At 31.5% G+C, this 27,488-nt stretch overlaps 3 protein-coding genes and 2 long non-coding RNA genes across 13 annotated transcripts in view; 2 read left to right on the top strand and 3 right to left on the bottom strand.

Moving 5' to 3' along the window:
• Positions 1-22,312, bottom strand: part of ftz-f1 (ftz transcription factor 1) — a 106,914-nt gene extending 84,602 nt beyond the window's left edge. Inside the window, exon 1 of one of the 2 annotated variants that reach the window (XM_008193153.3) lies at positions 21,926-22,312. In XM_008193153.3, coding sequence (XP_008191375.1) covers positions 21,926-22,103 — 178 coding nt within the window. In that variant the 5' untranslated portion in view covers positions 22,104-22,312. The remainder of the gene's footprint in view (positions 1-21,925) is intronic. The other variant, XM_015978478.2, reaches the window with a different exon arrangement.
• LOC135267906 (uncharacterized) lies at positions 381-7,301 on the top strand. Its single transcript, XR_010336304.1, has 3 exons — positions 381-632; positions 723-1,020; positions 7,091-7,301. It is a non-coding gene; the product is annotated as an uncharacterized LOC135267906 (long non-coding RNA).
• On the bottom strand, positions 16,726-17,662 carry LOC107397637 (uncharacterized). The gene is made up of 2 exons (XR_001574713.2): positions 16,913-17,662; positions 16,726-16,861 (listed from the first exon to the last, which is right to left on the bottom strand). It is a non-coding gene; the product is annotated as an uncharacterized LOC107397637 (long non-coding RNA).
• A 770-nt stretch (positions 22,313-23,082) lies between the features above and the next one.
• LOC135267904 (uncharacterized) lies at positions 23,083-25,393 on the top strand. 3 transcript variants are annotated; one of them, XM_064359751.1, is made up of 6 exons: positions 23,083-23,294; positions 23,353-23,730; positions 23,783-23,915; positions 23,977-24,168; positions 24,222-24,865; positions 24,929-25,393. In XM_064359751.1, the coding sequence occupies exons 2-6, from the start codon at positions 23,391-23,393 to the stop codon at positions 25,360-25,362; spliced, it is 1,743 nt and encodes a 580-aa protein (XP_064215821.1). In that variant the 5' UTR covers positions 23,083-23,294; positions 23,353-23,390; the 3' UTR covers positions 25,363-25,393. The 3 variants fall into 3 exon arrangements, 1 of the variants encoding a protein (XP_064215821.1); XR_010336297.1 differs by having other exon boundaries at positions 23,786-23,915; positions 24,222-25,393; XR_010336298.1 differs by having other exon boundaries at positions 23,353-23,915; positions 24,222-24,444; positions 24,516-25,393.
• Positions 25,386-27,102, bottom strand: LOC135267905 (uncharacterized). 6 transcript variants are annotated; one of them, XR_010336302.1, is made up of 6 exons: positions 26,837-27,102; positions 26,591-26,784; positions 26,362-26,540; positions 26,253-26,310; positions 25,831-26,191; positions 25,386-25,766 (listed from the first exon to the last, which is right to left on the bottom strand). XR_010336302.1 is itself a non-coding variant. In XM_064359753.1 (5 exons), coding segments are annotated over exons 1-5 (1,218 nt in total). In that variant the 5' UTR covers positions 26,838-27,102; the 3' UTR covers positions 25,386-25,402. The 6 variants fall into 6 exon arrangements, 3 of the variants coding, with proteins under 3 accessions (XP_064215823.1, XP_064215824.1, XP_064215822.1); XR_010336300.1 differs by having other exon boundaries at positions 26,253-26,540; XR_010336303.1 differs by lacking the exon at positions 26,253-26,310 and having other exon boundaries at positions 26,433-26,540.
• Between the last annotated feature and the right edge of the window lie 386 nt (positions 27,103-27,488).

The raw sequence follows: 27,488 nt of genomic DNA, 5'->3' as shown, positions 1-27,488 counted from the left end.
ATCATACAAGCTCATTTCTTAAAGATCCTGCATATTTAAATCATTATTTTATTTATTTTTCAATTTTTTAAAGATCACTCTGTATAGTGTTGCCCAACTGTTGGACAATGCCTCTTTGAATAAAAACCAAGAAGGCAACTGAGGTAATAAATTTACGAGTGGTATTTAATCACATAAAAGAACATTGTATGATTTATTAACACCTTTTAGCACACGGCAAAAATCGTTTGTAATTACACAACTCGGCAATAATTTCATTAATATATCATTAAATACTGGAATAAGCAGCGTGCCCTTCAAATTTCTTAAAGCAGTGACATGGAAATTTTCCTGAAAAATATAAAATGCGACATATAAAATCTTCTTGACACAAATACCGCGACAATTAACAATAATCTCGCCATTAAAATGCACCAATTAATTATTATCAAAGCGCGCGAAAAAAGCAAAATTGCCCAAGAAATAATAACGACTCGTTGAACATGAATGGTTTTTGAAAAAGCAGGTGCGTTTTGTGATATCACAAGTTGCGTAATTCCAGCATCATATCGAAAGCAAAAGTGGTCAGTGTCAGTGGGTTAGTGGGACACAATTGGTGGGGTTGTTGGGTGAATCTAGACGTACCAAATCAGGTAAAGCAGGCGTTTACTCTCGATTTTATTTCAGTTTAATTTGCTTTAGGTATAACCTACTTTTAATACGTGTTTTTGTGATGATTTCAGTTGCGAATTATGGAAACTTGTTCTGCCGCTCCCTGTTATAAAGCGTTCTATCTTAAGATTGGTTTTAATGGCATTTGCATAATTTACGCGAGCTGGAAACTAGGCTCCAAACAATTTAATGCAAACATTGACGCCCAAAATTATTATTAATTAAAAAGAGCTTACAGATAGGGAAAACAATCATTGGCTGATAAAATCTGCAGTGTGCAATTAGCTTATCTTATCTCGCCGAATCTAGGCCTTTCAAGCGAATACAAATTGTATGAAAATGACAGCGTTTACTGCAAATTATAACCAGGTCAGTATGTCAAACATGCTAAGGAGTGTACCGCCCATTAAAATTATAATAATATCACAATGAAAGCGAGAGTCAATGTTAGAACAATTAAAATTTGCGTGTTTTAAAATAAATAAATTAAAATGTGGTAAATCTACAATTTTACATTTTTTGCACGACACAGTAACCCAGTGACAATGACACTACTTTATTTTATAATATTAACATGTCAAGGTTGCAAAATGATCGAGTTTTATGCGAAAGGCCGTCGTCTATCTTTAGTCACGCTATTTTCTCGCAATATGTTGTATATTTTTATAAATACGCATCGGAGATTCTTCGAAAATATTCCAGGAATGAATATAAAGATAGTGTGGGTTTTAAACACAATTTATCTCACAAGGCACCTCCAACCCTTGCCAAAATAATTAGATTAATGCAAAACAAGCAGATTACATGTCTCTAATGGTTCTAAATTACAATGAATAATTTGAAAATGTCGGAAAAACAACCATACTCTACGGTTTAATTCTTGTAAGGCTGATCAAATTTAGGAAAATGATTAATACAATTATTTACAAGTTATAGGTTTTATGAATTCTAATTTTAAAACAGGGTACAAAGATCACACTTTAACTAGATAAAGCAGTCTGTAACGCATGACAATTAACTTTCACAAAATTAAGCTAGAAAAACAGTAATACAAATTAGTAAACGGACCCAGCAGAATAATCTTTTTAATTATTTTAGTTTTCATGCAGTTCAAAATTTTATTTTTATTTTTAATCGCATGACGATTATTTTAGTTAAACATTATGCTCTAAATATGACTCCTAATTCAATAATATTGCTGTTAATTATTGTGTTTATTTTTTTAATCTTTTTAGTAAATTAATAAAGATGTGTTCATTTCAAAAATTTTCCACCAAAATAATCCTCGTAGAATATAAACATCTCAAAAATTATAACAACATAAAACGTAATTAGTTAATTACACTTAAAAATACAGTGACAACATCACAATATTACAATTCCAGACTACAATGAATTTAAATAATATATCACGAAACCTTAATTAACTCTTGGTAAAACTCATGTAGGATATAAAAGCATTTGCTATACAGACATATTGTTTAAATTCTTAATTTTTTTCATGCAGTACAAATGCAGTTGTTATTAAGTTGGTTAAAAAAATTAAACTATATAATATAATAAATATAGTTTATTCTTCGACACTGTCAAAATTTACGGTTTTTCTCCTGTGTAAGGAAGTTTTGACAACTGTTTGGCATTTCTCAGTACGAAACGTCAAATTATTTTTAACAAATTCAAAGCAATTTTAAGCCTTGCTGAGTCTATTTCGAAGAATAAAATGTTGTATTCAACTCGTTTTTGTGTAAATCGGTTCATTTATTTCGCCTCGTGGATGATAAACCACTCGTTTTCACTCGTGGTTTAAAAATCCACTCGTGAAATAAAGCGTCCGATTTACACTCAAACTCATTAAATAAATAACTATTAATTTTTTTAACCATTTTTAATTTTGTCTGATCTTGGAATAAATGTTTGTTATGTTGAAATTGTTATTCTTCAATTTTTTTTAAATAGGGTGCTCAAGTGCTATTAAAAATAAACAGCATAATAATTTAAAACTAAAAAGAATTTCGAAAAAATTTATTTTTATAAATCGTTCACATTTTTAACGTACCTATAGGATAGGTATTACTAATGAATTTTATCGTAAAAAAATACACAGTTGAAGCAGACTCTGTACGTCAAAAACACTAAAAAGTTGGGATAATAGCTATTTTAAAAACGGTTTCTTATATTAATATTAAAAATGATTTCAAAAACTGACATACAGTGTAATTCGATTATTACGAAAGCTCGGATATAAGGGACAAATTCTAATGTCCCTTGGATGTTGGTTATAACCGAGTTCCACTGTAATTATTAGTCAGAAAAAGTATTACTTTATACACTATTTGGCTTAGTTCACTAATTTGGATTATTTCGTTAACTTTAGTCAGGATATCAGATTTAATTTTTTTTAATACGCAATTAGACAGCTATTATTTCTTTAACAAAAGATAACTCTTTCTGAACCAAAAACGAATACCTACATAATAATAAAAAATTATAAATTTGGAATAAGTTAGGCGTAAAAAATCTATAAAAAATATAAAAGCCGTGCAATTTCTTTGTGTCCATTGTGGCGCAAACAGCTCTCATTGCACCACAGTGGTTGTTAAAAAAGTGAACCGATTTTATATACCTACACCAGTGGCGGAACTAGGGGTGGCCCCGGGTGGTCCGGGTGGTTCATGGTTTTTTGTAAAAAAAAGTTAAAAAAATTATGCTAAAAAACGTATGTTTTGTATTTTTTTGATTTAAATAAAAAAGTCTTCTGATTCAGCAAACGGATTTTAAATTAGATTTAGATTCGAATTAAATTACGAAGACCATCTACATGTTTTTGTAACACAATGACAAACGAAAGACTTAATTTTTGGTTTGGCTCTAACTAAAGTAAGTATAGAATCGAATCAAAAATAGCGAAGTCTTTATAAACCCTGAGAACGTTTAATTTAATTTTTATATTCAAAATAGAGGAATTTTGTTACATTGTGAGTAATTATAATCTAATCAAACTTATTATTTAATATTTATTAACAATTTACTAGTTTTAAATACATCTACTACAAACTAATGGAAATTAATAGTATTATAAGCAAATGAGGATTCAATCTGTAGGTACTAGTATATTAAAATGTTGAGTCAAAAACTAAACTGTTAGTGATGTAAGTACGCATTTTGAGATTAATTGTTTCTGACCGAGAAAATTTTTGCTAGAAGATACAACTCTAAACGATAAAATAAAAAGTTTCATTTGATTACATTTGATATTATTTTTCATGCGGCTGCAGATTTTTTTTAATCTAGTATATCATTTTTTGATCAGCTTATTAGTTTGGCAACATGCAAAATTGACTGAAATCTGGACAGTGTCGTTAAAGGAAAAATATTAGATTATTTATTACTGATATTAGGTGTTATGTGCCCAATAAAAATTTTGTTGGCCCACCTATGTGTTCACCCAAAAATTAGGAGCTAGTTCCGCCACTAACCTACACTAAAGTAAATACTGAAGTTGTTTAATAGTGTAGTGATTATTAATAAATATTAAACATTAATTTTGTTATTAAACGCTAAAAACAATGCAAAAATCCACTCCTCTGTATACAAAAAATCGCTATAGTACTCAAAATTCTTATTATAAATCCAAAAAAGTGACCCCTGAGAAATTTTAAAAAACTAGTAGATATTTCAAAATTAAAAAAAATAGCTGTTATAAATTATTCATGCATTAAAAAAATAATAGCTATAGTAATTTATACTTTCAATAAAAGATCTAATCATTAATAACTATTCTAAAATTATTTAAAAAATAATTCGGTAAAATGTAATATTGATATTTTTATAGTTTTGAAACAGCTAATATTTGTGTTCAAAACCATTAAATTCCATATAATATGTATATTTCAAAAATGACCACCAATAAAGTCATACTTCCCAGTTAATCATTTTAACAAAGTAGCATTTTTGTGTGAACAGAATCATATGATTTTTTTGGTCCAATGATCTACTACAATCAAGAGAAGTCATAGTATTTGACATTTACTCACTAAAAGTCAAATGAATCAAAACCACTTTCTTACTTCTTTGTAATTTATAAGTATGTTGTTTTATCAAAAAGACGCATTTGTTTGAAGCTTAAAATTTGAAAACTTCTTCTGCGTTTAATTGAAAATCTGATTAGTATTTTTTTGCTAATTTCGTAACAATTATCTGAAGTGAATACGCGTAGTATAGTATGAAATTCAAAATTCTATTTTTTGATCGAAAATTACTTTTTCTCAATTATTATCTTTCTCTGTAAGTCAAAAATTACCAAAAAATTAAGAGAGATACCTTTTGAACGTACAGTCAGGCGTGTAAAGTTTTTTTATTTAATAAAACGCTGCACTTTTCTTAGATGCGCGATAAGGTTGCCCCACCTGATACAGCCAAGTTGGCAATCAATTCAAAAAAATTTTATTAATCAGAAATGAGTTCTAATCAGATTATAACTATCATTTTACATTTTGTCATTTTGTGAAACATGTGACTTTCGATTGTCAAAACTGTCATAAAAAACTGTTTTTAAATACATAGTAATTTTTATTACTAAAGACAGTGAACCAAAACGTAATAATAATAGCTTGTGTAGAACAGCCGGCAAAAGTTGAGTGTTTTAATGAATTATCACTTTTTCCCAATTAGTATGATCACCATTTTCTTAGATTCGAACAATCGTAATTGCTTCAAATGAACAATAATTATCAAAACCAATACGTCATTTACATGTTGTTTACAAGTCATGTATTTTTTTAATACTATAGAAATGGGTCAACTGTCTGATAATTTTCAAGAATATTTACATTGTTAGCCGACGACCTTGGCACCATTGTACACAGCTTTAGCTGGATTCACTCTCGTTGACACACTAACCTAATGACAGTGACACACACACGCATAATCCACTCACACTTTTACACACTTTGCAAATTTACCAAGTAGCAAATTACATGTTAAGTCAATCAATTATTTTTGACGTTGTAATTTGTTACTTAACACTTAACTGAGAGGACAGGTGAGCCAATGTCACCGAGATGTCATTGCTATTTGCTCTAATGAGTTCTGTAAACAGAACTAAAGAGAAAAATCATTCCTCTTGTAATTAATCGTGTTTTGAGAATATTTGATAATTATTGTGGTCGCTCGTATTACAAAGATAATGTAATCATACATAACGTTTTAAAATAAAACACGTGTAAATAAACACAACGTAAAATAGTAGGCTGTCGAGTACCTACATTAAAGTATTAATCATATCTCGCATTATCATAATAATTGCGAAATAACGAAAACAAAAGTAATACCAATGTCACTGGGTAAGTGGGTCAGTAGGCTACACATGCGCACAAAACCAATCCTTAGTCATATCTAAAAACCGCATCTGCTAAAATAACCCACGTTTGACCTCACCAATTCCGATTGCGGGCCAACAATCAAAATTTTTATTATCTAACCAAATAAATAAACAATGTAGATAATACTCAAATTATCAAGGCTCTCAATGCGATGGAACGATGTATGACACCAACAAAAAATTCCATTCTACAGAAAAATACGTTCATTACCTTGATAACCACTTCTTGAAACCAAATTACAGCAAATGGGTTAGCTCTAAAAAAATCCGCATAAATTGCAAACAAACAGCGATCGCGCTATTTTTTGTTGTTCTATTTTTTGTATAAAAATATTCACCAGCGTCCCAGATCTAAATCAAGGAAATACTATTCAGCCGTTACTATTTTAATACACACTGCCAGGTTATCAAATGGAATATTTGCTAGACTTCGGTTCTATTATTAGCCGGAGATAAGAAAAATAGGTTATCGCTCGAATTTACAAACTTTAATTGATAATTCCGTGGTGAGTATAAAAAGTAACAACAATAATGATTATTGTCAAATCCCTGTTTATTTTCGGAAGCCTCGAAAAATGAAAAATGTTCGCGTATTTGTTTTCCTTGCAGTTGCAGTACCACTTTTCAATGAATATTTTATTTATATCTTAAGTGTGAATAGTTCTAGTAGCCTTGGAGATCAAATTATTAACGATATTTACAACAATAAGTCAAAATGTTATTTTGGCAACAGTTGCACATTGTGCAAGGTTGTTATGAAGTGCCGATTTATAAAACAAAATAAAAAATCATCATTGAACTTACACCAATACGTTTTCAAATTGACATTCAAGGCTAGGCCAAAACACGTGATCGCATCACCCTGACCCACTTTCAGTTAAAAAAATAATAAATATCAGGTGTAAAAATTTCGTTAATTTATATGGTTATGACAACAAGCATTTACAATTAAATAATCTTACACCAAACAAATAGTGTACAAAGTGGCAATAAATGTTGCTACATTTTCAACATTTTAATTACGGTTTGTAATAATAATTATTGTAATCTTTCTTTCAGCTCCGAATTTTTCAATCAATCGATCTGTTCGCTATTTTTGTTGGGAAATGTACAACAAATTAAATTAATACCAAACTGGAGAAAAAACCCAAGTCAAATACCACAAAAGTTTATTATAAAAAAAAGTTTTACTTTCCTATTTTCTGTTAAGTTGTTTGTTTTTTTAATCATGTAATTTTAATATTTTAAAAAATAAACAAATGCTTCGAAACATGTCTCTAATCCCATTTTTCAACTTTGACAATAAACTCAATCCCACATGAGTAAAAACTTAAAATTTGAAAAATTTTATTTAAATTTTTACGAATGTAGGAAAGAAAGAAAGGTGATACAAGTAATACAACAAATTATTATTTAAAGACGCAGATTTTTTTCTTCTGAATCGATTGTAATGAAAATCACATATTATTTTTATACGTAAAATTATTAATTAATTAATTAATTAATTGGATGCCACTATATTTTTCAATAATTTTTAAACATTAAAAATTTGGCAAAAATTAGATCATTTCTTAAACATCTGTACTTAATTTCTACATAAAAAATAGATGTAAAAAAATGTTTCATTGCTACTTTTCAGCTACACATATTAGTTTCAATTAAATTTCTTTTTACATAAGCTTTTTGAAAAAAAAGCTGCAATTTCTACAAAAGAAATTCAATATCATAATGGAAAATGTTATGAAATTGTCATAAATGTTCATTGATTTTTTTTTGTAAAAACTTATTGGAAACGAAGAACACTAAATATGGTCCTTCGAGCCGGATTTTAAAAAAGTGCATATAAACAGGTTCAAATCTACGTACGTTCTACATCCTTTAGAAAAAGTTAATAAATCATTAATAACTTCAAGTCAACACTCCATTTTTCATTAAAATAACGTCGAACGCTCAACACTAAATGCAGCCCACCATCAAGAAACCTCTTAAATTTGCTTTTTTCTAAGGTGTTCCATTGCATTTTCAGCAAAATATCACTTTCTTTTGAATTTCGTATTACTTGTCCTATGATACCCGAGAAAATAATTCCTCCATCAATAATTTTTTTTTTTTAAAAGTCCTCCGAAGACTCCTTGTACTCGCATCTCCAACATATTTTATCTTTTTAGTTTTTTTTAAATGTGTTCATTAAATTATATGTAGTTTTGAAAAATAAACTAGCAATAACAACAATAAATTTCTCCAAAAAAAGTTCTCCTAATACGTCTTCTATTCGTATCTCCAACGGTTTATATCTTTTTAGCTTTTTTAATTTTTTGTTCATTAAATTATAACGTATTTTTGAAAAATAAATTAACAATAACAGCTGTGATAGCGAATACAAATAGCGAATTTGTAAAATTATGAAAAAAGCAGTTATTTATTTTCTACTTCTGAAACAAAAAAATTAAGTACACAATCTTCATAAACTGTAAAACAACACCTCATCAATTTGATAGATTTTTCCCAAGCATTTTTTCGTCTACAGAGTTCATTATTTAGTACGGAGTAAAAATGGAAAAAATCCCAAAAAACAAATTTTCATCAAACAACCCAATTATTGACACAGTTATTTCGTTAATTCAAATTACCTAAAATACGAATTTTTGATTTTGATCTTAGACAGGTGTAACCCAATAATTCTATAGTCAGAAATATTAGCAGGTGCAGATTGCCTGAACCAGCTGCCTAAACAGAGGATATCAATTTTGCAATTAGTTTTTTTCCTTAAAACTAAAAAATCGGGTGAAGTTGATACCTTCTTAAATTACAGATAAAACATAAAAAAAAGCTTTCATTTTTCAAATGATGAGAGTCAAAAATCAAATTCAACCTCTGAAAGTTATTTGCTTTTTCTCCAAGATCTCTATTATTTAAACATCAAGAACTAACCAATATACCAATACTAGCGCGTTTGTTTTTATGCCTATAAGAAATTATTTATCGACAACCGAAACGATTCGATAAGACTGATAAAATCTTGTTCACTGCTTTAATCGTCTTCTTATTCTTTAATCTCCATTAAACCAAACGTAGCTCTACATAAGTAATGCAAAAAAATCTTAAAAATTAGAGCGAAATGTTTGTAATTGATAATTATTTATTAGGGCAACCTGAAGCTCTTAAAAATCATCTCAACCTATTTAACTTGAAAAATATCAACTTTTTCGAATAAAAGTTTTAACTGTTTTCATAAAGAAAAAATACAAAAATATGATCAGAAATAAATGACCTCTGTAGCATCACTAACTAAAATAACACCATTGATATGTAAGATTCGTACTGAACATGTTAATAAAAAATTTGAAAAAAAAATTTTCAAAACAAACACAATTTAAATTCCCACTGTGCAATTATACATTGGCAATTATAAACCATTTTAGACACTGGTTGCTATTGTTAATAGATTAAAATGAAAGATACAAAAAAATGCACTTTTAAATATGTTTTTGGTACTTTTATTTGGACTGATTTACAGGCAGCAAATAATTCGAAATTAAAGTTTTAGTGCAATTAAATATTCTGTAAATTGTTAGTTGATTAAAATATCTATTTTTATCCAAAAAGTTTTCCTTTCACACCAATTAAATCAATTAAATTCCAAAGATTTCCCAGCATCGTTTTGTTCGCTTGTTAACTTTTAAAACATTCTATTCCTATTTCATTCAGTCTCTTTGGTTTTGTAGTCCATTTGATTGTTTCTTTGAAAACGCAGCTTACGAGGTGACACTTTAATTGGCTCAGATGAATTATACCTGTTATTTAAATGTCAAATTAAAAGCAATTTTCATCATTCAATTACTTATCTAAACTTTAAGCAATATAATTATAGTACTACATACGTAAATCATAAAAACAATCAGCTGTGTTCGTGTTATTTCAAACACATGCCTAATCTGTGCGACCTATTTCAATTTAAGTTTTTAAAATTTTTTAATGAATTCGTGACAGAGAGCGATTAAATTTCAATAATTCTCTCCGCTGCCGGAATAATCATATTGGGTATCCAATCCGCAATCGCAGAAATATTGGTCACGATAGACAATAAATCTTTCGGAAGGATTACAATTTCCGGGGTTGGCTTGGTAGCGTTCGGAAGCAGCTACCCCGGGCCGGTCGATGGGCGACCCACTGACCCACTTCTCCGTCGATTTGACCCGATCCCGACGCTGCTGCTGTGACGTCTGCGTCGACCTGACCTGCACCCACGCAATTCCTTTTAAAGGAGATTTCGAGATAGTTCCCGCGTGCAGGCTACATTTTCCGCATTAATTCCCCCAAGGGCTAGAATTTACAAGCTAACAAATTACAAAGAGCTTCTACAGATTGGAGGAAATTGACTTGGAAACTCACTTAAATGACAATTTATGGCACGGTGACGATAATGCCAGCCTGACAAAAGAGCACCATTACCTGGAGGACGAGTTTGCACCGACGTGCTACGACTTATTCAACAGAAAAAATTAACAATTCACTGTCTTGCAATTTTTTCATTTAATGATTAGAATTCGTATTCAAAATTAAAAGATACAGTAGCATAAATTATCGCCAAGCCAAATTCTGAAACCACTGAAAAAAAGTGTAAAAAAGAAGATGTTCAACATCCTACTTAGTATTAGTAATACAGGGTTATTCACAGTGTCTGGAAGCGAGTAGATGCACCCACTTAGTAGGGGTACGCTTTTAAGAGTTTTAATGTCTTTATTCGGAATTTGGTGTATTAAATGTACAGAATGGAACAAATAATCAGGTACCGACTAATACTTTTTTTGTGAATTTTCGATGAATTAATCAATGAAAAATGCTACCAGATTGGTTTAAATTTTTTGTAGGTTAGATTAAGAGACTGAACTAAACCCTTTTATTAAATATTTTCAATTTAGAGCCCCAAATTGTCCAAAGTTAAAGTTGACAAGTGTCTAACAGGACTTGACAGCGCTTTGAGTGCAGATGCACTTTCGTTGCTATGGATATCGTCTGCTCAAAATTTATACTTTTTTGATTTTGGTCAAGTGCATGCCTCTGTTTAAATTAAAATAACTATTAAATGGTGCATTTTAGCGGTGTAAAAGGTTATACCTTTCTTATTCGCAATTGATTACTCTATCGATTTAGGCAATAAAAAAGTAGTGTTAAGAAAGCAAAAAATTAGAAAAACACAAAAAATGTGACCCGGAAATGCTGCAACCGGAAACTGGGTGGATGTATCCGGTTTTCATAATTACCAGATTAAAAGGCATGTCCTCTTTAGTAAGTCTACCAAGTTTTGTAATATTTGGTCAAATGATTCCAAAGTTATGGTGCAAAAACGTCTTTCCATACCCCTACTTCCCAGGGCTGTAAAATTCTTATCAGTTTCGATAGGACACGACTTATTATCTCAATTAGCATCATTTTATAGGTCCTTTTTGAGGTTCATTTTTTGTCTCACAAATATGAATAACCCTGTATAATGAGTGATAGAAATAATGCACTTTTACAAAAAAAAATTAAATAAAACTACGATAAAATCTGGTTTTGACTAAAGTACAAGTACAAGATCAGTCTGCCAAAGTATTTTTCACAGAAATCAGCGTTTGCTATTATATACTTATATTTTTTATAATAAATATTAATTAATTAATAACTTTAATAATGCTATAGTTATTAATAATACGAGTCCGAAAACACAAGCTTAAGTTCGAGGGCTGTCGTTATTTAAATTTAAATATTATTTTAATATTATTTAAATTATTTAAATATGCAGGATCTTTCAGAAATGCGTTATAATTCAAACCTATGTTTTTTTAAGACTCTAATTTTTTCGCATTTTTGGACGTAGCTTTTTACTTTTTTTAATATTTCTAGTTTCATAATATTTACTTTATAGTTATTAATAATACAAGTGCGGAAACACAAGCTTAAAGTTCGAGGAATGTCGAAGCATATCTAGACACCCGAGAATTTTTCGTTCTCGTATGAGGGTTATTCAAATTTTTTTGTTGGAACATTTTAATTCAAAACACGTTGCTACGGGAAACGTGTTTTTAAAATAGTGAAAACATTGATTTAAAACACGTTGTTATGGGAAGTGTGTTTTAAAATAGTAATAAATAGTAATAGTAATTTAAAATAGTTACATTACTACATTAAGCATCGTTGGTTTCAAAATAACATAAAAAATAATACAAGGTGAGTCTGCTAAAAGAAAGTATCTATTACTTCAGTGGCGCAGCGTAGAGATGGTTTTGGGGGTTGAAACCCCCCCCCCCCCCCCTAAAACATAATCAAACAAAATGATTTTAGTGGCAGTAGAAATAAAACAGTCGACTTTTTCTACTTCTAAAAATTCCCAAAAAAGCAAACCACAAAATTCACATTTTTGTTATTTTTCAGAAAAATCCTGGAAGAAGTTTTTGAAAATTAAATTCTACATTTTTGATACCAAATTAGGTATCAATTTTTGAGTAATAATAAGTTAATACGTTATTTTTATAAAAACCGACATTTTTATTTTCTTACTGTTTTTAATAGTATACTCTTTTATTTCTCTGGTAATAATAAAGAATAAAAAATATTGATAAGCTTTATTTTGTTGTTCGCCTTTTATGTCCTAGGGCAATTGTTTTGCATTTTTTTTTAATAATTAGCTTAAAAACAATTAAATAAAAAAGAAAAAACAATCACCATCTATAAAATAAGGCAGAAAACAGATAAATAAACCTTCTTATGTAAAATTCTCAATAAATTTTATAGCTACAAAATGTGAGCTGTATGTACAAGAGATAAACTTAAACTTTAGGCATTTTTGTTATTTATATTATTTTGTCACAGAACAACATTAAAAAAATGCAGCGACATATTTATTAATTAATTAATTTAAGTATGTATAAGGAATTGTATAGAAATTCTAAAAAAAAACATGTACAGAGCAACATCTTTAATAGCAAACATTCATTTCTATCTTTGGATGCGCCACTGTGTTACTGTATCGCAAAAAATTTAACTTTATACAGGGTGTATCAGAAATACGTGTGTTATTTTCAACTATGAGTATCAAAATAAAAATGGAGAAATATTTTCGTTATGGTAGAAACCAACTACACATGTAATTTTTTTCAATTTTTTATCCTTCCTTATAATTAATATTAATGTCAATAAATAATAAAATTAAAAATATGAGAATATTATTTAATCGAAATCTTCGATTCTTGTGTTAACAAGGATGCTTAATTAAATGGTATTTTAGAGCAAAAGATTTTTTCATGACACCACAATTACGTTTATTTGTATTTTTAATTTATACTTAATTATTTTTTTGAGGAAAGCGTCATTTGTTTACGAATTTTATTTACACCAAGCAAGATTTAAGATTGGTTTGATTTCAGATGACACAAGATGTAACAATTTTATTCAGCTATAAAAGTCTAAGCAATATTTTGATCAGAAAAGTTTGTTTTTAGCTAAAATCAAGTATAAAACAATCAACTTGTTTACTAATTTTAAAATACGGCTGAAAAGCTGCAACAGTGCTAACGCAGCGTATGAGCTTTAATGATTCATTATCACCCAAAAAAATTTCACAGCTACGGAACGGTTGAAATAAGGTTTAGAAAAGCTAAGCTGTAAAAAAAAGCTGTAAATTGGAAATTTTTTTGACCATCAAGCTTTTGCTGTTAAATGGCTTTTAACATATTCCTTTGATATAAAAAAAGAAAATAATGCTTTGGCTGTATTTTGGCTCAGACACAAGTTGAAACTGTATGATTTACAGCTGACTGAAAAACAATAAGGCAATTCGCAGCAAAAAAAGACATTTTATTCGGCTTTGATGACTATATTTTAGCTGCAACTGCCAAATAATTAAAGCTCTGTTACTTAGTAGAAATTTATCAATTCGTTGATAAATTAATTTTAATTTAAGAAATTGTAGAAATATTCTAAAAAAATTCACACGCCTAGAGAAATATATAGAAATCGCCAAATTCTGTGCTTAGTTTTTAAGTTTAAAAGTTTAAAACACTTTTAATAGACTCACCCCGTATTTTTTGTGCAGCGACTTAATATTAATATTAATTAATTAGATTATTAAGTAGTTTTGACTATAAGGTTATTAAAGGTTCGGGCGTAAAACATGGTAAGTGACATATTTTTTTAAAAGTGTAAGTGTTTGTGTGTAAATAATTTTTACAATTATTGTAAAAAAATCCTGAAACAAATTCCATGCATAAAAATATAATAAAGTATCTGCCTATAACAGCTGACTTCTGTGTTGTTATTAGTTTGAGTACAGAAAAAATAATAACCTTAGGAAACTCACACCATTGTGACAATGAATTTTTTTATAAAATGACTAAACTGCCAATAAATCTAACCTCGTGTTCACAAATTTTTAATAAATGAGAAAAAAATATATAATTTTGACAATAATTGTAGATTTAAACTTTCTGTTGTTTTTAAAAATAAAAAATAATTTTGATAATTCTAGATAAGTAAAATAAGTTGTGTACTAAAGCCAAAAGTATGCCCTTTTATCGACGCTGTTTAAATTTTAATAAGCGAGGTGACCCGAAGCCAAAAAACAAAGAACAAAATAATACTTTTCGCCGGTTGTGCATACAAAATTTTTTAGGCGGCCTTAATATTCTTTTATCTATCGTTAGTTCGCCACCAGTATTTTTTATAGTTATAATAACTAAATGTAGCAAACTGAAATACAATTTCGCAAGTTTTTTTTTAAATATTTAGCCGTATCCATACTTTTAGCCTTTTATACACCAGTATATGTTCCATAAAAATTTATTACATTTAAAAAAGTGATTAGCAATAACATTATCGATACATTTACGTAATTTGAATAAAAAAGCTGATCTATCACCATAAATTGTTTTATTTTTCAATTAATGAACTTCAAAGAAAAATATATTAAAATACAGGTTCACGTCAACGTTAGAAAATGTTTTAATATCAGTTATCACCCACTTCTCCTCAAATGTTAGTAAAATCTCAAAATTTTACTGACTTTACTGATTTTAAACAAGTTTTTTAAGTAGTTATTAAAAATTACACCCAGTAACAAAAACTATGTTTTCAGCTAAAACCATGTATGTGGTAGTTGTCTAATTTAAACGTTAAAAAAATAGAAGTTAGCTTCACATTTCCATCTTATGAGAGCATTTGAATGCAATTTATTTAAGTCAATGTGTTATTAAACCTCGGTGAAAACCCGTAAGAAAAAGAAAGAATAAAGAGAAAAATGCGTTAGCCTTCTCAAGTCTTATTTGTAAAACAAATAAGAAATTACGGCGACATGTTGGTATGGCTTACATAAAAACAAAACTGAAATTATCCACATTTATTTCGCATTTTATCTATAAAAACATGTAAAGAAACCACGGCAGCATTTTATTGGCTTTTCACCCGCAGCAAATTGATTTTATCTGTAGAGAACTGTCTTTGAATTTCCGCAAATGAGCCGTCAAGGTGATCGAGTCATTTTAGGTGAACGTTCAAACATATCCTTTTTCTTTAAAATTATATGACTCTATTTCAGTCATGGAAAAATCACTCAAAAAAATCAAAAGACATTAGGTTTCTCAAAACACAATCAGCCGCCAAATTCCCCAGCCCTTAAAATAGATTTGCACATCTCTAGAAATATCTTCCTGTGGAACGTCAAGTTCTTTTATGCCGTAAAACTACATTTTCTTTGTCAGTCTCTATATTTATCCCTAGCTGCAGTCGCTACACCGTGTGTTTAAAATATTAATTATGGAACACTATTTTCGGAGCTTTCAGCTCCAAGTGCAGAAATTTTCGAAGCAACTGTTCAAAATTGTGCGATAAAAATGATAACTGACCACTTCCGTTTTGTTATTACAAGTTATGTTTACTATATGGACGCTTCCTTGTTGTGGAATAAGTCAACGGTTTGTTGACAAATCAAACATTGTTTCCTTTGTTAGCATTTTACTGAATGTTATTTTTAACCTCAAGGCAAAATGAGATGCCGTGAAATATTATAAGAACACCTATGTCGTTCAACTTTTCGAAAAATCTAATTTTAGAATTTTGTTACTCAAATTCTAACCTCGCTCAGCTAAATGCACTCAAAATAGCCAAACCATTGTTGACATTATCGGAAATATCTAAAATAAAATTACATAAATCTGATAAACTAATTCTTCAAAAGATTTCGTTAATATTAACTAAGATAAAAGGAACAGCTCATATAATAAATCTAGCAAAAATTTATACACCATCACAGATAAGTGCAACATAATCACTTGATAGCAGTTACAATGTAAACAAACCATATTTTGCTCCACGATTGACCTATTTTTGTAAAATTAGATTGTGATAAATCCAATTCATTTGTATTGTATTCTCCACGTGTATATCGGAGCGGGTATTTTAATTTTTAACAACATGGTTCATCTTTTATTCACTAGTTAGTAATTAAAGCGAAATTGAAAATAAAACATGATTATTTCCTTTGATTTATCGACCAAATTTATGAGGACAGTTTTTAATTTCACTTGTGTTATTATTTTGTTATTTTGGTCAATCGATCCTACGTTCGGCTTAAAATATGGACAAATATTGTTTTTGTACACCACCTAGGTGTTATTTATCGATTTGTAGTCAGATGACACTGTTTAGCAAAACAAGAAATGTCAATTAAAAACCATTTAAAAAATAACAAAATGCAATAAATAAATCAAAAACAACAAGAAACTTTATTACTTTTCCACTACGTCTGCAGTTAATTTTCGATAAGCTTGTCACTGCCACCATTGTTTTCATATTCATCTGAAACACAAAACCGATTAAATATTACTTTAAATGTTTAACCTATATTACACTGCACGTATTGATTTTTACTTGAGCATTCGACGAAACGATCTTCTTAATTAATTGCATAGTTATTTATGCAACCAACTAAAAGCGGTTTAGAGGAACTCCATAGCAAGCAAACTGAATTATGAACGTATTCTGTATTTAGCTTGGTACTTATCTTTTAATAAAGCATTATTGTTTACTGCAATGTCTCACAAATCTTTCAAATAAGATAAAAAAACATGTCTGTTATTTGATTCGTTTCGGTTTAAATTTTTCAAAACTTCACTTTTTAATTAATAATACTAAATTCATTCCCCCTAGAAAGATCAAAATAAAGCAATAAATTAACTTTATAATCTAACAACTTCACAGAGATTGCACGAAATTTCTTAAATGTTTATGCTGAGTTATCAAGATAATATTTTTGGTTATTTAGAGCCACGTAAATTGCTAATTCATAACTCACAACATTACTCGTATTTACCGTCAAATAACGTCACAATATAATAATGGGTAAAGCCTAAAACATTTATTTCTTTGTTGACTTACTAACAATAAAATGCTTTACGTGCGTAAAAAATATGAACGTTTCGCACAGTTCTTTACATATTTAGAATTTATAAGGTTGTTTAACGCCCTCAGTATTGCCAAGTCAGGTCAGGTCAGGTCAGCAATATAAACTTAATTTCGCAATCACATCATCATTTTTTATTGTTATTAAAACGCACATTACTTATTAGACAATTTAAAAATTTGTACCAGCAGGTACAATCTTACTTCTTAAAAAAAAATGAATAAAAATAGTGTTATTGCCTTTAGATATAACATTAAAACTTAATAACTTAAAATTTTATAACTTTTATTTAATAACTTAAAATAGTGTTATTGCCTTTAGATATAACATTAAACTTAATAACTTAAAAGCATTGGTAACTTAAAAAATAACTTATACTGATAACGCTCATTACAGTAGTGAAAACCGTTTCTCTGTATCTGCTCTCTAACTCAAGTAATTTCTATTTAGTTGAATTTGTGACGTCATAACCGCCTAAGAGTATTTGGTCCAATATTTTAAAATCAAATGATTTTTGACTTTTAAGTGACACTGACAAAGTTTATCAAAACTTGACAAAATTTCTCAGATGCTTTCCACAAGGAACGGAAATTAGTCGAAAAAGTAGTTAATTTTGATTTTGTGAAAGATGTGTGAAAAATGCTCAAGTATGTGTCAGGTTTTTGGTGATTGAGAGGGTAGTATAAGAGGATTCTATGGTAAAAGACGGCTGTGCCGTCACGATTTCTTTCTTTCAAAATCTTCTGTGTGAACACTTCTACCGAAATCGTTTTGAGCGAGTAAGGTTTTTCATTAACTTTATGTCCATGGACTCCAATTATTAAAATAATAAAGTGGTTGTAATGATTAGGACCATATTAGGACTTACGGTGAAGCACGAGGTAAGAGTAATAAGTAATAACTGTTGTTGTTGAAGCAGCAGTTACAAACAAATAATATAAATTGAATAATTTTCTGTTATAATATGAACTGTTATTTTGTATAGCGTTCTGTATTTTTTCTATCTCACATATTATGTCCTTTAAGTTTTAACTCCAAGGCCGTAAACACCCTGTATACAAAGAAATTATCTAGTGAAAAGTATCTCATTGTAATAAAGAACACAGAAAGTCTGTTTATTCTTTAAAACATTGTTAAAGTGGTTTCATGATGGTATCACCCACTTGGTCATTACATGGTTGGCAACGTAAAATGAATAAATAAATTTCCATTTTCATGTTTAACGAAATAATAGTCAGTAGTATTTTTCCGTGACATTATCGACTTTAGTTTTTGCCTATTGACATTCTTCTAATATTTAAATATTATACAGGTGTTCCGAAATTAAAGGTTGTGGGGATGGTACTTTCTGTTTTTCGAAATAGTTTCGACACTAACAGTTGTTTTGAAAAATAAATGAACAGTAGACGTGGAAAATATTCCTCACTTTGTTGTTTACTTTAAATTTGTCCGATACAAATTGGACTGATCTTAGGAGCCCGTTTACAAAAGTTGCATTAAGTTAAGAGAAAAAATTAAACGCAACAAAGGTAGATTTAAAAACTACAAGACAAATTAATTAAGCAAAATTTATGTACATCAAAAATGCATAGTTTTACCAAAAAATCGTTCTGAAATTAAAGTCCCAAATTTTGAGAATCGCTGAACTATAATTATAAAAATTAACGTAAAGTTTAATATTATTGACAAAACAGCAGAAGTAATTTAATTTCTTGTCCCACTACGTTATTCATCTATTTCAATTTGTGTTTTGTTATTAAATTTTACGAAAAAAAACAACATTTTTTTTGCTAGGACCAGCAGGATTCGCATGTTCCACACAAATAAATATGTTAGTAATAACTAGTAACTAAATTTTCAAAACGCCCATACGCCACCATCTACATTTTACCAAAAAATCGTTCTGAAATTAAAGTTCCAAATTTTGAGAACCGCTGAACTATAATTATAAAAATTAACGTAAAGTTTAATATTATTGACAAAACAGCAGAAGTAATTTAATTTCTTGTCCCACTACGTTATTCTTCTATTTCAATTTGTGTTTTGTTATTAAATTTTACGAAAAAAAACAACATTTTTTTGCTAGGACCAGCAGGATTCGCATCTTCCACACAAATAAATATGTTAGTAACAACTAGTAACTAAATTTTCAAAACGCCCATACGCCACCATCTACATTTTACCAAAAAATCGTTCTGAAATTAAAGTTCCAAATTTTGAGAACCGCTGAACTATAATTATAAAAATTAACGTAAAGTTTAATATTATTGACAAAACAGCAGAAGTAATTTAATTTCTTGTCCCACTACGTTATTCTTCTATTTCAATTTATGTTTTGTTATTAAATTTTACGAAAAAAAAACATTTTTTTTGCTAGGACCAGCAGGATTCGAACCTCCCACACAAATGATTATGTTTAGTCTCAACTTTGTAAAATTCTCGAAACGCCCATTCGCCACTATCTCCATTTTGTTTAATAAAAAACTAACTGCTAAGAAATTACCATAAGCCACACAGTGGCTCTCAACATGTGGGTTAAAAAAAATTTCTGAAGAAAGTATAAGAGTTTTTACGAGAACTTTTACCTCATCTGATCATGACAAATTCACATACGAATTATTGCTAAACCATTCCTTAACACCCTGTATAAATCGTAAGCGCTAGGTGAGATAATTCGGAAGTAAAATTACCGTTGGGGGCGCCACTGAGCTAGGTCGAAAACAGTAACCATAAATGGCGGGAAAATGTTTATTCGGATGTTTTGAGCGTTGTACGAATTTTGGGGCTTCACAATTATTACATTGCCTATGCGGAATGATTATTGCATCTTTGATGCAAGAAACTTATGTTGACAAATGAGAGATGACGAGGAAAACACGAATAACGAATGACTGTTTGGTTCACTTTCTTTATTGGAAAACTATTACAAAGACATTGAAAAGCCTACCTTTTGGCATAATTTACGTTTAAATGTATCAGCAGTTGTTAATCTTTATTGTAGTTTTGTAGATTTACCGCAGCATTTCATGATTTTTTCAGTGGAAAATTCTAACCTAAAATTCATAACACTTCACTAATTTATTGGTTTCTTGAGCCAAACTTTGTGTTCGCTGTGATCCATTACTTATAATCTTTAATTAGACAACTGTTTGATAACACTTTGTAATCAAAATTTAAATATTTTTCACTTTTTATCCACTCTCAAGTTCCAACAATAAACACTTTATACCACGAAAAACTACAGAACCAAAGTCAACGCTAATATTTACCACCACGTACTTTTAAAGTAATTCTTTCTATTGTAAGTAATTAACACTATACACGCAAAATTGTTGAACAATTCATTAAATGTCAGTTAAATGTGGCATTACGAAAATTTCTCTACTGTTTTCGACATAGTTCAAAAGTCATCACCAGAGGGCGTCTAGTTAATTTTATTTCCGAATAATAGGCAAAAATAGCAAAAAATAGTAAACGCTAGGTAAAAATTGTACCCCAATAAGTCTGTCCATTCCATCTTTAAATACGCCACTTCAAACTTTAAAATTTTTAATCTTTAAAATCTTTAAAATTTTAAAGATTTTAATCGAATCCTCTTGTCAAAAATCGTTTTTTATCAATTATTTAGCAAGTGGGTGTTAAATACGTGTAGCGTTTCATAAGCAGCATTATTATTTTTTTCTTAGAAAATCTTATTTAATACATTCATCACCACTTAGCATTTAGATTATTTTACCTACAAATTTATTTAGTATCCGTAAGTTAAGTGCAATCAAGCGTCAGACCAGTTGATCACCGGCCCTAAATACATTCTTATTTTTAATATTTTGTATTTTTTGTATTTTGTTTTCTTTCAATCATAATTGGTCACATTGCATTTAGAATGTCTAAGATAAGACCCTGTATTTTAAGTTTGTGTAATTTTTTGTTAGTTAAATATAAAATAGAGGGTTTGGTGTCATTGTTTGTTATAGCCCTAGTATCGAGTTTAGGCACGTTCGGCTCAAAATCGTTCGAATCCGCCCCTGTTCACTTCCCTAGACAAAAAAATCCAACCGCTTCGTTATCCAACGTCGCTGACCAGACCGGGTTGGTTGCATAAAGCGCAAGCGTACGCAAGTTCGATAAATAAAGGCTCGTTGCACCTGCACTTGAACCTGACCTATAATAGAGCATGCTGTCTAAGGGTAGCCTAGATAAACTAGAAATAGAAGTGCACTGGGTCAAGGGGGAGGCTGCACAGGTAGTCGTCAGGTCGTACAAAGGACCAGGAACAGAGGGACACACTCCGGCACAGGTTGGCCTAGGGCCCCGGACGCAACCTACGACAAGTCGGAGCCGCGTCCCACTAACACCCATGGCCGTCATCGCCGCAGTCATTCTCACTTTCGCGCAGACAATATGCAGAAGGAAAAGTGAATCGGGCGGCGTTGCCGGCGGCTAACCTAGAGGAGCCTTACCTCCGGAATTGGCCGCGAAAGGCACTTGCAGCTCCACGTTGTCGGCGTCGGGCGCCACCTCCAGGTCCACCTCGGCGGCGTTGACGACGACGGCCGTCGGAGTGGGGCTGCCCTCGCTCTGGCCCGCAGACACGGCAACAGGGCCAGGAACGCTCATACTTGCCGTTTCTTCGTGCATTGTTTATCCGAAAACGCACTTACAACGCGATGATGACCGCCTCCAGCACGCTCCAGAGCCTCCCGAAGCCCCGACCTTCAAACACACGACAAGGTTCCACAAATACCTATTTCTTTGAGCGATTTAAAAATCGAACGTTGACGAAATGTAGGTCTGTAGGCCACTTCGCTTACACTTTGCATTCAGACAGACATGACTGCCGACTCAAGACAACGCCCGTGTTCATGACGCCAAAGACGCACATTGCCTCCGAAAGCGCCCCCCGGCCCTCGGAACACCCTGCAACCCCCATCATAAATCGGGGAAAAAATTTACAAGTGATAATCGGGGGGCGAACGGCGCTAATGCGCTATTCCGGTGCAACCGACTTTCACGATTTAAGTAGGTCAAAGCTGATTATAAATTCTGTTACGTCTCCTCGTCTTGCATAATGCCGATTCGAATTCAATCATCGTGCCAGCAATCGGCCGTTTGCATGAATTCATTATATTTATTTGATTATTTGAAAATTTGATACAGAAGTGCAATTGAAACTGGTGCGAGGCGCGCGCATGCGCCACCACTTTGAATTTCGGCGGCAAGAGTGAAATCGAAAGTTGAGTTCGCTAACTTTGGAGCAAGTGTTTCGAGGGGTTCGCTTTGGTGTTTCCCCAGGATAACGGGACCGTTGCAGTGCCCCTATTAACATTTGAAATTTATTCTAATTTTTCTCATTGTACATTGTCCCAACTAACAGTTTTCTTCTGAATGAATTAGGGTAATTTATGATTTCATTTAAATGCGTATTGCTTTCATTCAATTTTGACCACAGAGTGGTTGGTTTTTGTTGGACTGACCGCAAAAATACAATGCAAATGGGTGTGAACCACAATAATACTCTACATTATAATTTTTTTATTATTAATTTATTCAAATTGATAATACTTCAAACGGAATATCTTCTATTTCTATGTTTTTTTCTGTAAAAATGTAGCAAAAGTCGCGCTATCAGTGTGACGTAGACATTTGAGGTAGGTCAGCACCTTAAAGCTAAACAATCGCCATTTTCAATGCTTTTCTTATGGGCATTTAAAAGTTTTTCGTATTTCTTTAATGCTAGAAGTGTAGGAACATTACTTTTACAGAGAAATGATAGCTATGAAAAATGCAATGTCGTTTCTTAAAGATTTTAGCAACTGAGCTAATATTTCTGTAAGTTGAACACATAAATCCTTTTCTAACCTAACTTTTTTCAAACTTCAAAATTCAGTTTTTCTTAATTTGGACATCATATTGATGTAAATTATTATGTGGCCTTTTAAAACTGAGGGAAAAATGGTTTGCCACACTAATGACATTGGATTTCTTCTGAATGACGAATTCATGGGGTGCAACCGGCGCAACCCCAATAAACGGGTTGTTTTCTGTCCCCCTCCCCCATCACGAGGGATGAATAGCAGGTATACGAGGGTAGAGGGTTCAGGCACATACATGGTTGAAAGTAGTACGGGTTGTGAGTTCTGTGCTTCTTTCGTGAGTGTCTTTTGTTATCGTGTTTTTTCCGATCGTTCTCCATATCTTCGTGTTCTTGAATTTTTAAAATTCTGTTTTTCCAAGACATTATCTCATTTTTGTGGTACATCATTAGGTATGATTTGTGAATAATATTTTGTTGCGATACTTTGATAGTTCATGTGTAGTAGGTTTTTACATCACAACTATGGGAATGTGTTGGGCTCCAGATTGCAAACACTATAGTACTCGCGATAAATGCCATTTTTTTAGTTTTCCTAAGTCGGGAAAAGAACGAGCACTATGGAAAAAATTGTTGAGGTAATTTTTAATAGATGTTTTGATATTAATTTTTAATTGCTTGTTTCATTGTTAAATGTAGAAGAGATGTAGAACCCGGACCAGGAGCCTACGTTTGCAGCTGCCATTTTCGGGATGGAAGAAAGGAAAATGGTCCTGAATTATTTTTGCACAATATCGCAAAAAGAGCCTATTTTCAAGTGGAATCTCCAGAAAAAAAAAAGATGAAAAAACAAGGACTCCCTTCTTGTTCTAGTTCCGCTGAATCATTAAGGTAAAAAGTGAATCCTAGTTTTAAATTGATTTACAATTTGATCATTTGAATAGTGTTGATATACCGGAAGAAACAGTACCATCGACAATGAATTTAGAGGAAGTGCCATCGACGTCTACAGCCGTAGTTGCAGCACCAGCAGATATAATTCAAGATGCTCCGTTAGAATCTATGGGTGTGCAAGCACCCTTGGTGTCACATGCGGCTCTTGAAGCAGAAATGTATTTTCTCAAAAAGGAAAATGCTGAACTTAAAGCAAAAATACAATATCTGACAGTACGATTTTGCTATGAAAATGTTCAAGGAAATGACAAACTCATTGTTTTATATACCGGTCTTCCCAATAGCCAGATTTTCGAAGCATTGTTTCACTTAATCGAAAAGTTGGACATAAAATATTACCACAAATGGACAGTCCAAAAGTTAACTAGAATTGACCAACTCTTTTTAACCCTAGTAAAATTACGACTCAATTTCCCTCAACTTGATTTGGCGCAACGCTTTGGGGTTGCCCAAAGCACAGTTTCTAATATTATTTTAACATTTGTCCATGTAATATATGAAATTTTATATAAACAGTTTATGACGACAATGCCTTCGCGCGAAAAAAATAAATCTTGCTTGCCAACATGTTTTAGCAATTTTACTAATTGTAGAGCAGTTCTAGATTGTACCGAAATTTTCACTGTGGTATCACGTAAGTCTATGTCAACACAGAAATTAACATATAGTACTTACAAACATCATAATACTTTCAAAGGGCTAATTGGAGTTGCACCCAATGGTGTCATCACATTTGTAAGTGATTTATACGTGGGATCAACTTCTGATCAAAAAGTTGTTTTAAATTGTGGAATAATCGACATGTTAAAAACTGGAGATATGATTTTAGCCGATAAGGGATTTTTGATCCAAAATATTCTGCCACCAGGGGTCACTTTGAATATTCCACCTTTTTTATCAAATGTCCAATTTACACCAGAGCAAGTTAAGTGTACCGAAAATATTGCACGTGCAAGAATACACGTCGAAAGGGCAATACGCCGATTAAAATGTTATCATATTTTAAATTTTTTGCCAGAGTCTTTGTGCCACTATGGAGATATTGTTTTTAAAGCGACTGCCGCTTTAACAAACCTCCAATTTCCATTAATTAAAGAGGTAGCAGAATTGTTTCAGGATTGTGATGATTAAAATAATGTAAAATAAAAACCATCTATTTATATACAGTTTATTATTGTGAAATAAAGGAAATATATTGGTCAAGATAAAATTCTTTTAAAATATTGATATTTTCTGACCACCCCGGATCTTTTTCAATTTGAAATATCTCTGTGCACTTTGGTGTCCACACGACAAAGTAGCAGATACTTCGACCAGTGATGTGCATTTGCCCCTGTACTTGGTGGTAATAATTGTGATTGCTGTTAAGATTAATGTCCTCATTTTCATCCCTCCAATAAAAATATTTTTTATCCTTCAGGGCTTCAGACAAACTGTCAGTGTCCCTATATTTATATGGGCATTTAATTTCGAGAATCCCATCTTCTTCCACTAATCCATCAGGACTTGCTCCCAAAAAGCCTGATTCTTCCAACCTACAAAAAAAAGTAATATTACATTATTCATCTAAGTTATACGTGTTAATTATTTTCGACCTACCAAAATCCCGTCTCTTGGACTTTAAGATTCGTCGCTTCTTCAAATTCTCTGAGCGCTGTCTTCTCGTGGGTCTTACCCCACTGCACAGCAGCAACCCTGTCAAGCGAATAGCCTTCCGCCAAATTTTTAAATAAAGAGGGTGGGAATCTTCGTCTACTGCAAGCAGATAGTACCATGCCAAACCTGCTGGCCGTTAAACGATGTTTCCTTGCTACATGCCAATTTTCGTTAACATGTTGGCCCCGAGTGCACGCCTCAACCAGTTTAATGCGTGCCTCATCTATTCTGCACTTCTCCAAAAGAAACTTTTGTTTGTCTATGGCCTGCACGTATTCTAAGCTTTGTAGAATTTCTTCGATATCTGCAATAATTTTTCTGGCTTCTTCACTTGCTTCTGGTCTTAGGAGCCAAGTGAAGCCCACCACATTCGTGACGCCTATTTCGGCACGGAACTGAATAATTTCGTCCTCAGTAGAGGACCTAGACAGTGCCGTATAGTTTGATAATTTCGGCTTGTAAACATCAGCTAACTTAATGACTTCTGTTTGTGGTGTTGTTTTTGATGGGGCACTCCACTGACACTCAATGTCAGTAGCACTTACATTATAATGAGCATAATATAATGCTGCAGCCATATGATGGCAAGCCACGTTGCCCCTTGGGCAGGTACAATGTGCCGTCTTAACCCCTTCTTCTAGGTCATATGAAATCTAAAACACACTTTGTAGAAGAAATGTCTAACAGTTAAATAAATACAAACCTCCACAGTATAATTTAGCTTTTTCATGCTCGGTAGAACTTCTGCAGAAATTCTCATCGGTTGTACTGTGCCATCAAACCTAAATTTGGTGACGTGACCGCTGGTAAAAGCATTTTCTCCCCGAACTAAAAAGCGATTACCGTCCCCAAAAAATTTCGCAATAAAGTGAAACTTAACAATGTGCTTTTCTGCCACTAAAATGCATAAATATAATAGTTTCTCAAAGTATAATTAAAGCTTACTCACTTTCTCACCGACAACGTGGTTCCCTGTATTCTTTTATAAAGTTCGTATTTTCACAAAAAGTCACTTCTAAATTAAATTAAAGTCTCTAGTGGCACAAATTACACCCGCTGCAGCTATTTGACACGTTATTAACGCACAAACACAACCAAAAAACCGAAAAACGTATTACACCACATGTAAAAGACTGGTTGTTTAGCTTTGAGCAACTGACCTACCGTAATAAGAGTGGGGAGGTGACGTCACGACTGATAGCGCGTATTCTACTTGCGCGCACATAACTTTTGTGTCGTTAGAAATATTCGTGTAATTGATAACTATTTGTTATAAAACCAGGCGCTAAATTTGAATGTTTTAACACGAAGGCTGGGTCAAAAATTGATATAGATATAGTGAAAATACAACTTCAGTGCTGAAGTGTAGTACATTAAATTTTTTTGGGCCCTACTTTCTTGTAAAAATGTGGATGGAGTACATGATATGCAATTAACATTACACACGTGTGCACACTTTGAGAATTACTATTCTGGTCACAGTTTTTAAAAAGACGAGTGGGTCTTGCAAAATACTACTTTACGAACCATTTTGAAGTCTTAGTTAAAAACGTCTAGTTTTTTTGGTTTTCGTTTGAAAAAATTAAAACCAAAAATACAAA

Source organism: Tribolium castaneum, chromosome 1 (assembly GCF_031307605.1).
Source record: "Tribolium castaneum strain GA2 chromosome 1, icTriCast1.1, whole genome shotgun sequence".
Lineage (NCBI taxonomy): Eukaryota > Metazoa > Arthropoda > Insecta > Coleoptera > Tenebrionidae > Tribolium > Tribolium castaneum.
This window is presented reverse-complemented; position numbering and strand designations above follow the sequence as displayed.

Bases quoted from the DNA above. Each gene is read 5' to 3' on its own strand.
- LOC135267904 (XM_064359751.1), top strand. From the start codon at position 23,391: ATGTGGCCTTTTAAAACTGAGGGAAAAATGGTTTGCCACACTAATGAC. The intron at 23,731-23,782 runs GTATGATTTGTG...GTTCATGTGTAG, and splicing joins TTTTTGTGGTACATCATTAG to TAGGTTTTTACATCACAACT. The intron at 23,916-23,976 runs GTAATTTTTAAT...TGTTAAATGTAG, and splicing joins CTATGGAAAAAATTGTTGAG to AAGAGATGTAGAACCCGGAC.
- LOC135267905 (XM_064359752.1), bottom strand. The intron at 26,541-26,590 runs GTTTGTATTTAT...AGTGTGTTTTAG, and splicing joins AGCTAAATTATACTGTGGAG to ATTTCATATGACCTAGAAGA. The intron at 25,767-25,830 runs GTAGGTCGAAAA...TTTTTTTTGTAG, and splicing joins GTCCAAGAGACGGGATTTTG to GTTGGAAGAATCAGGCTTTT.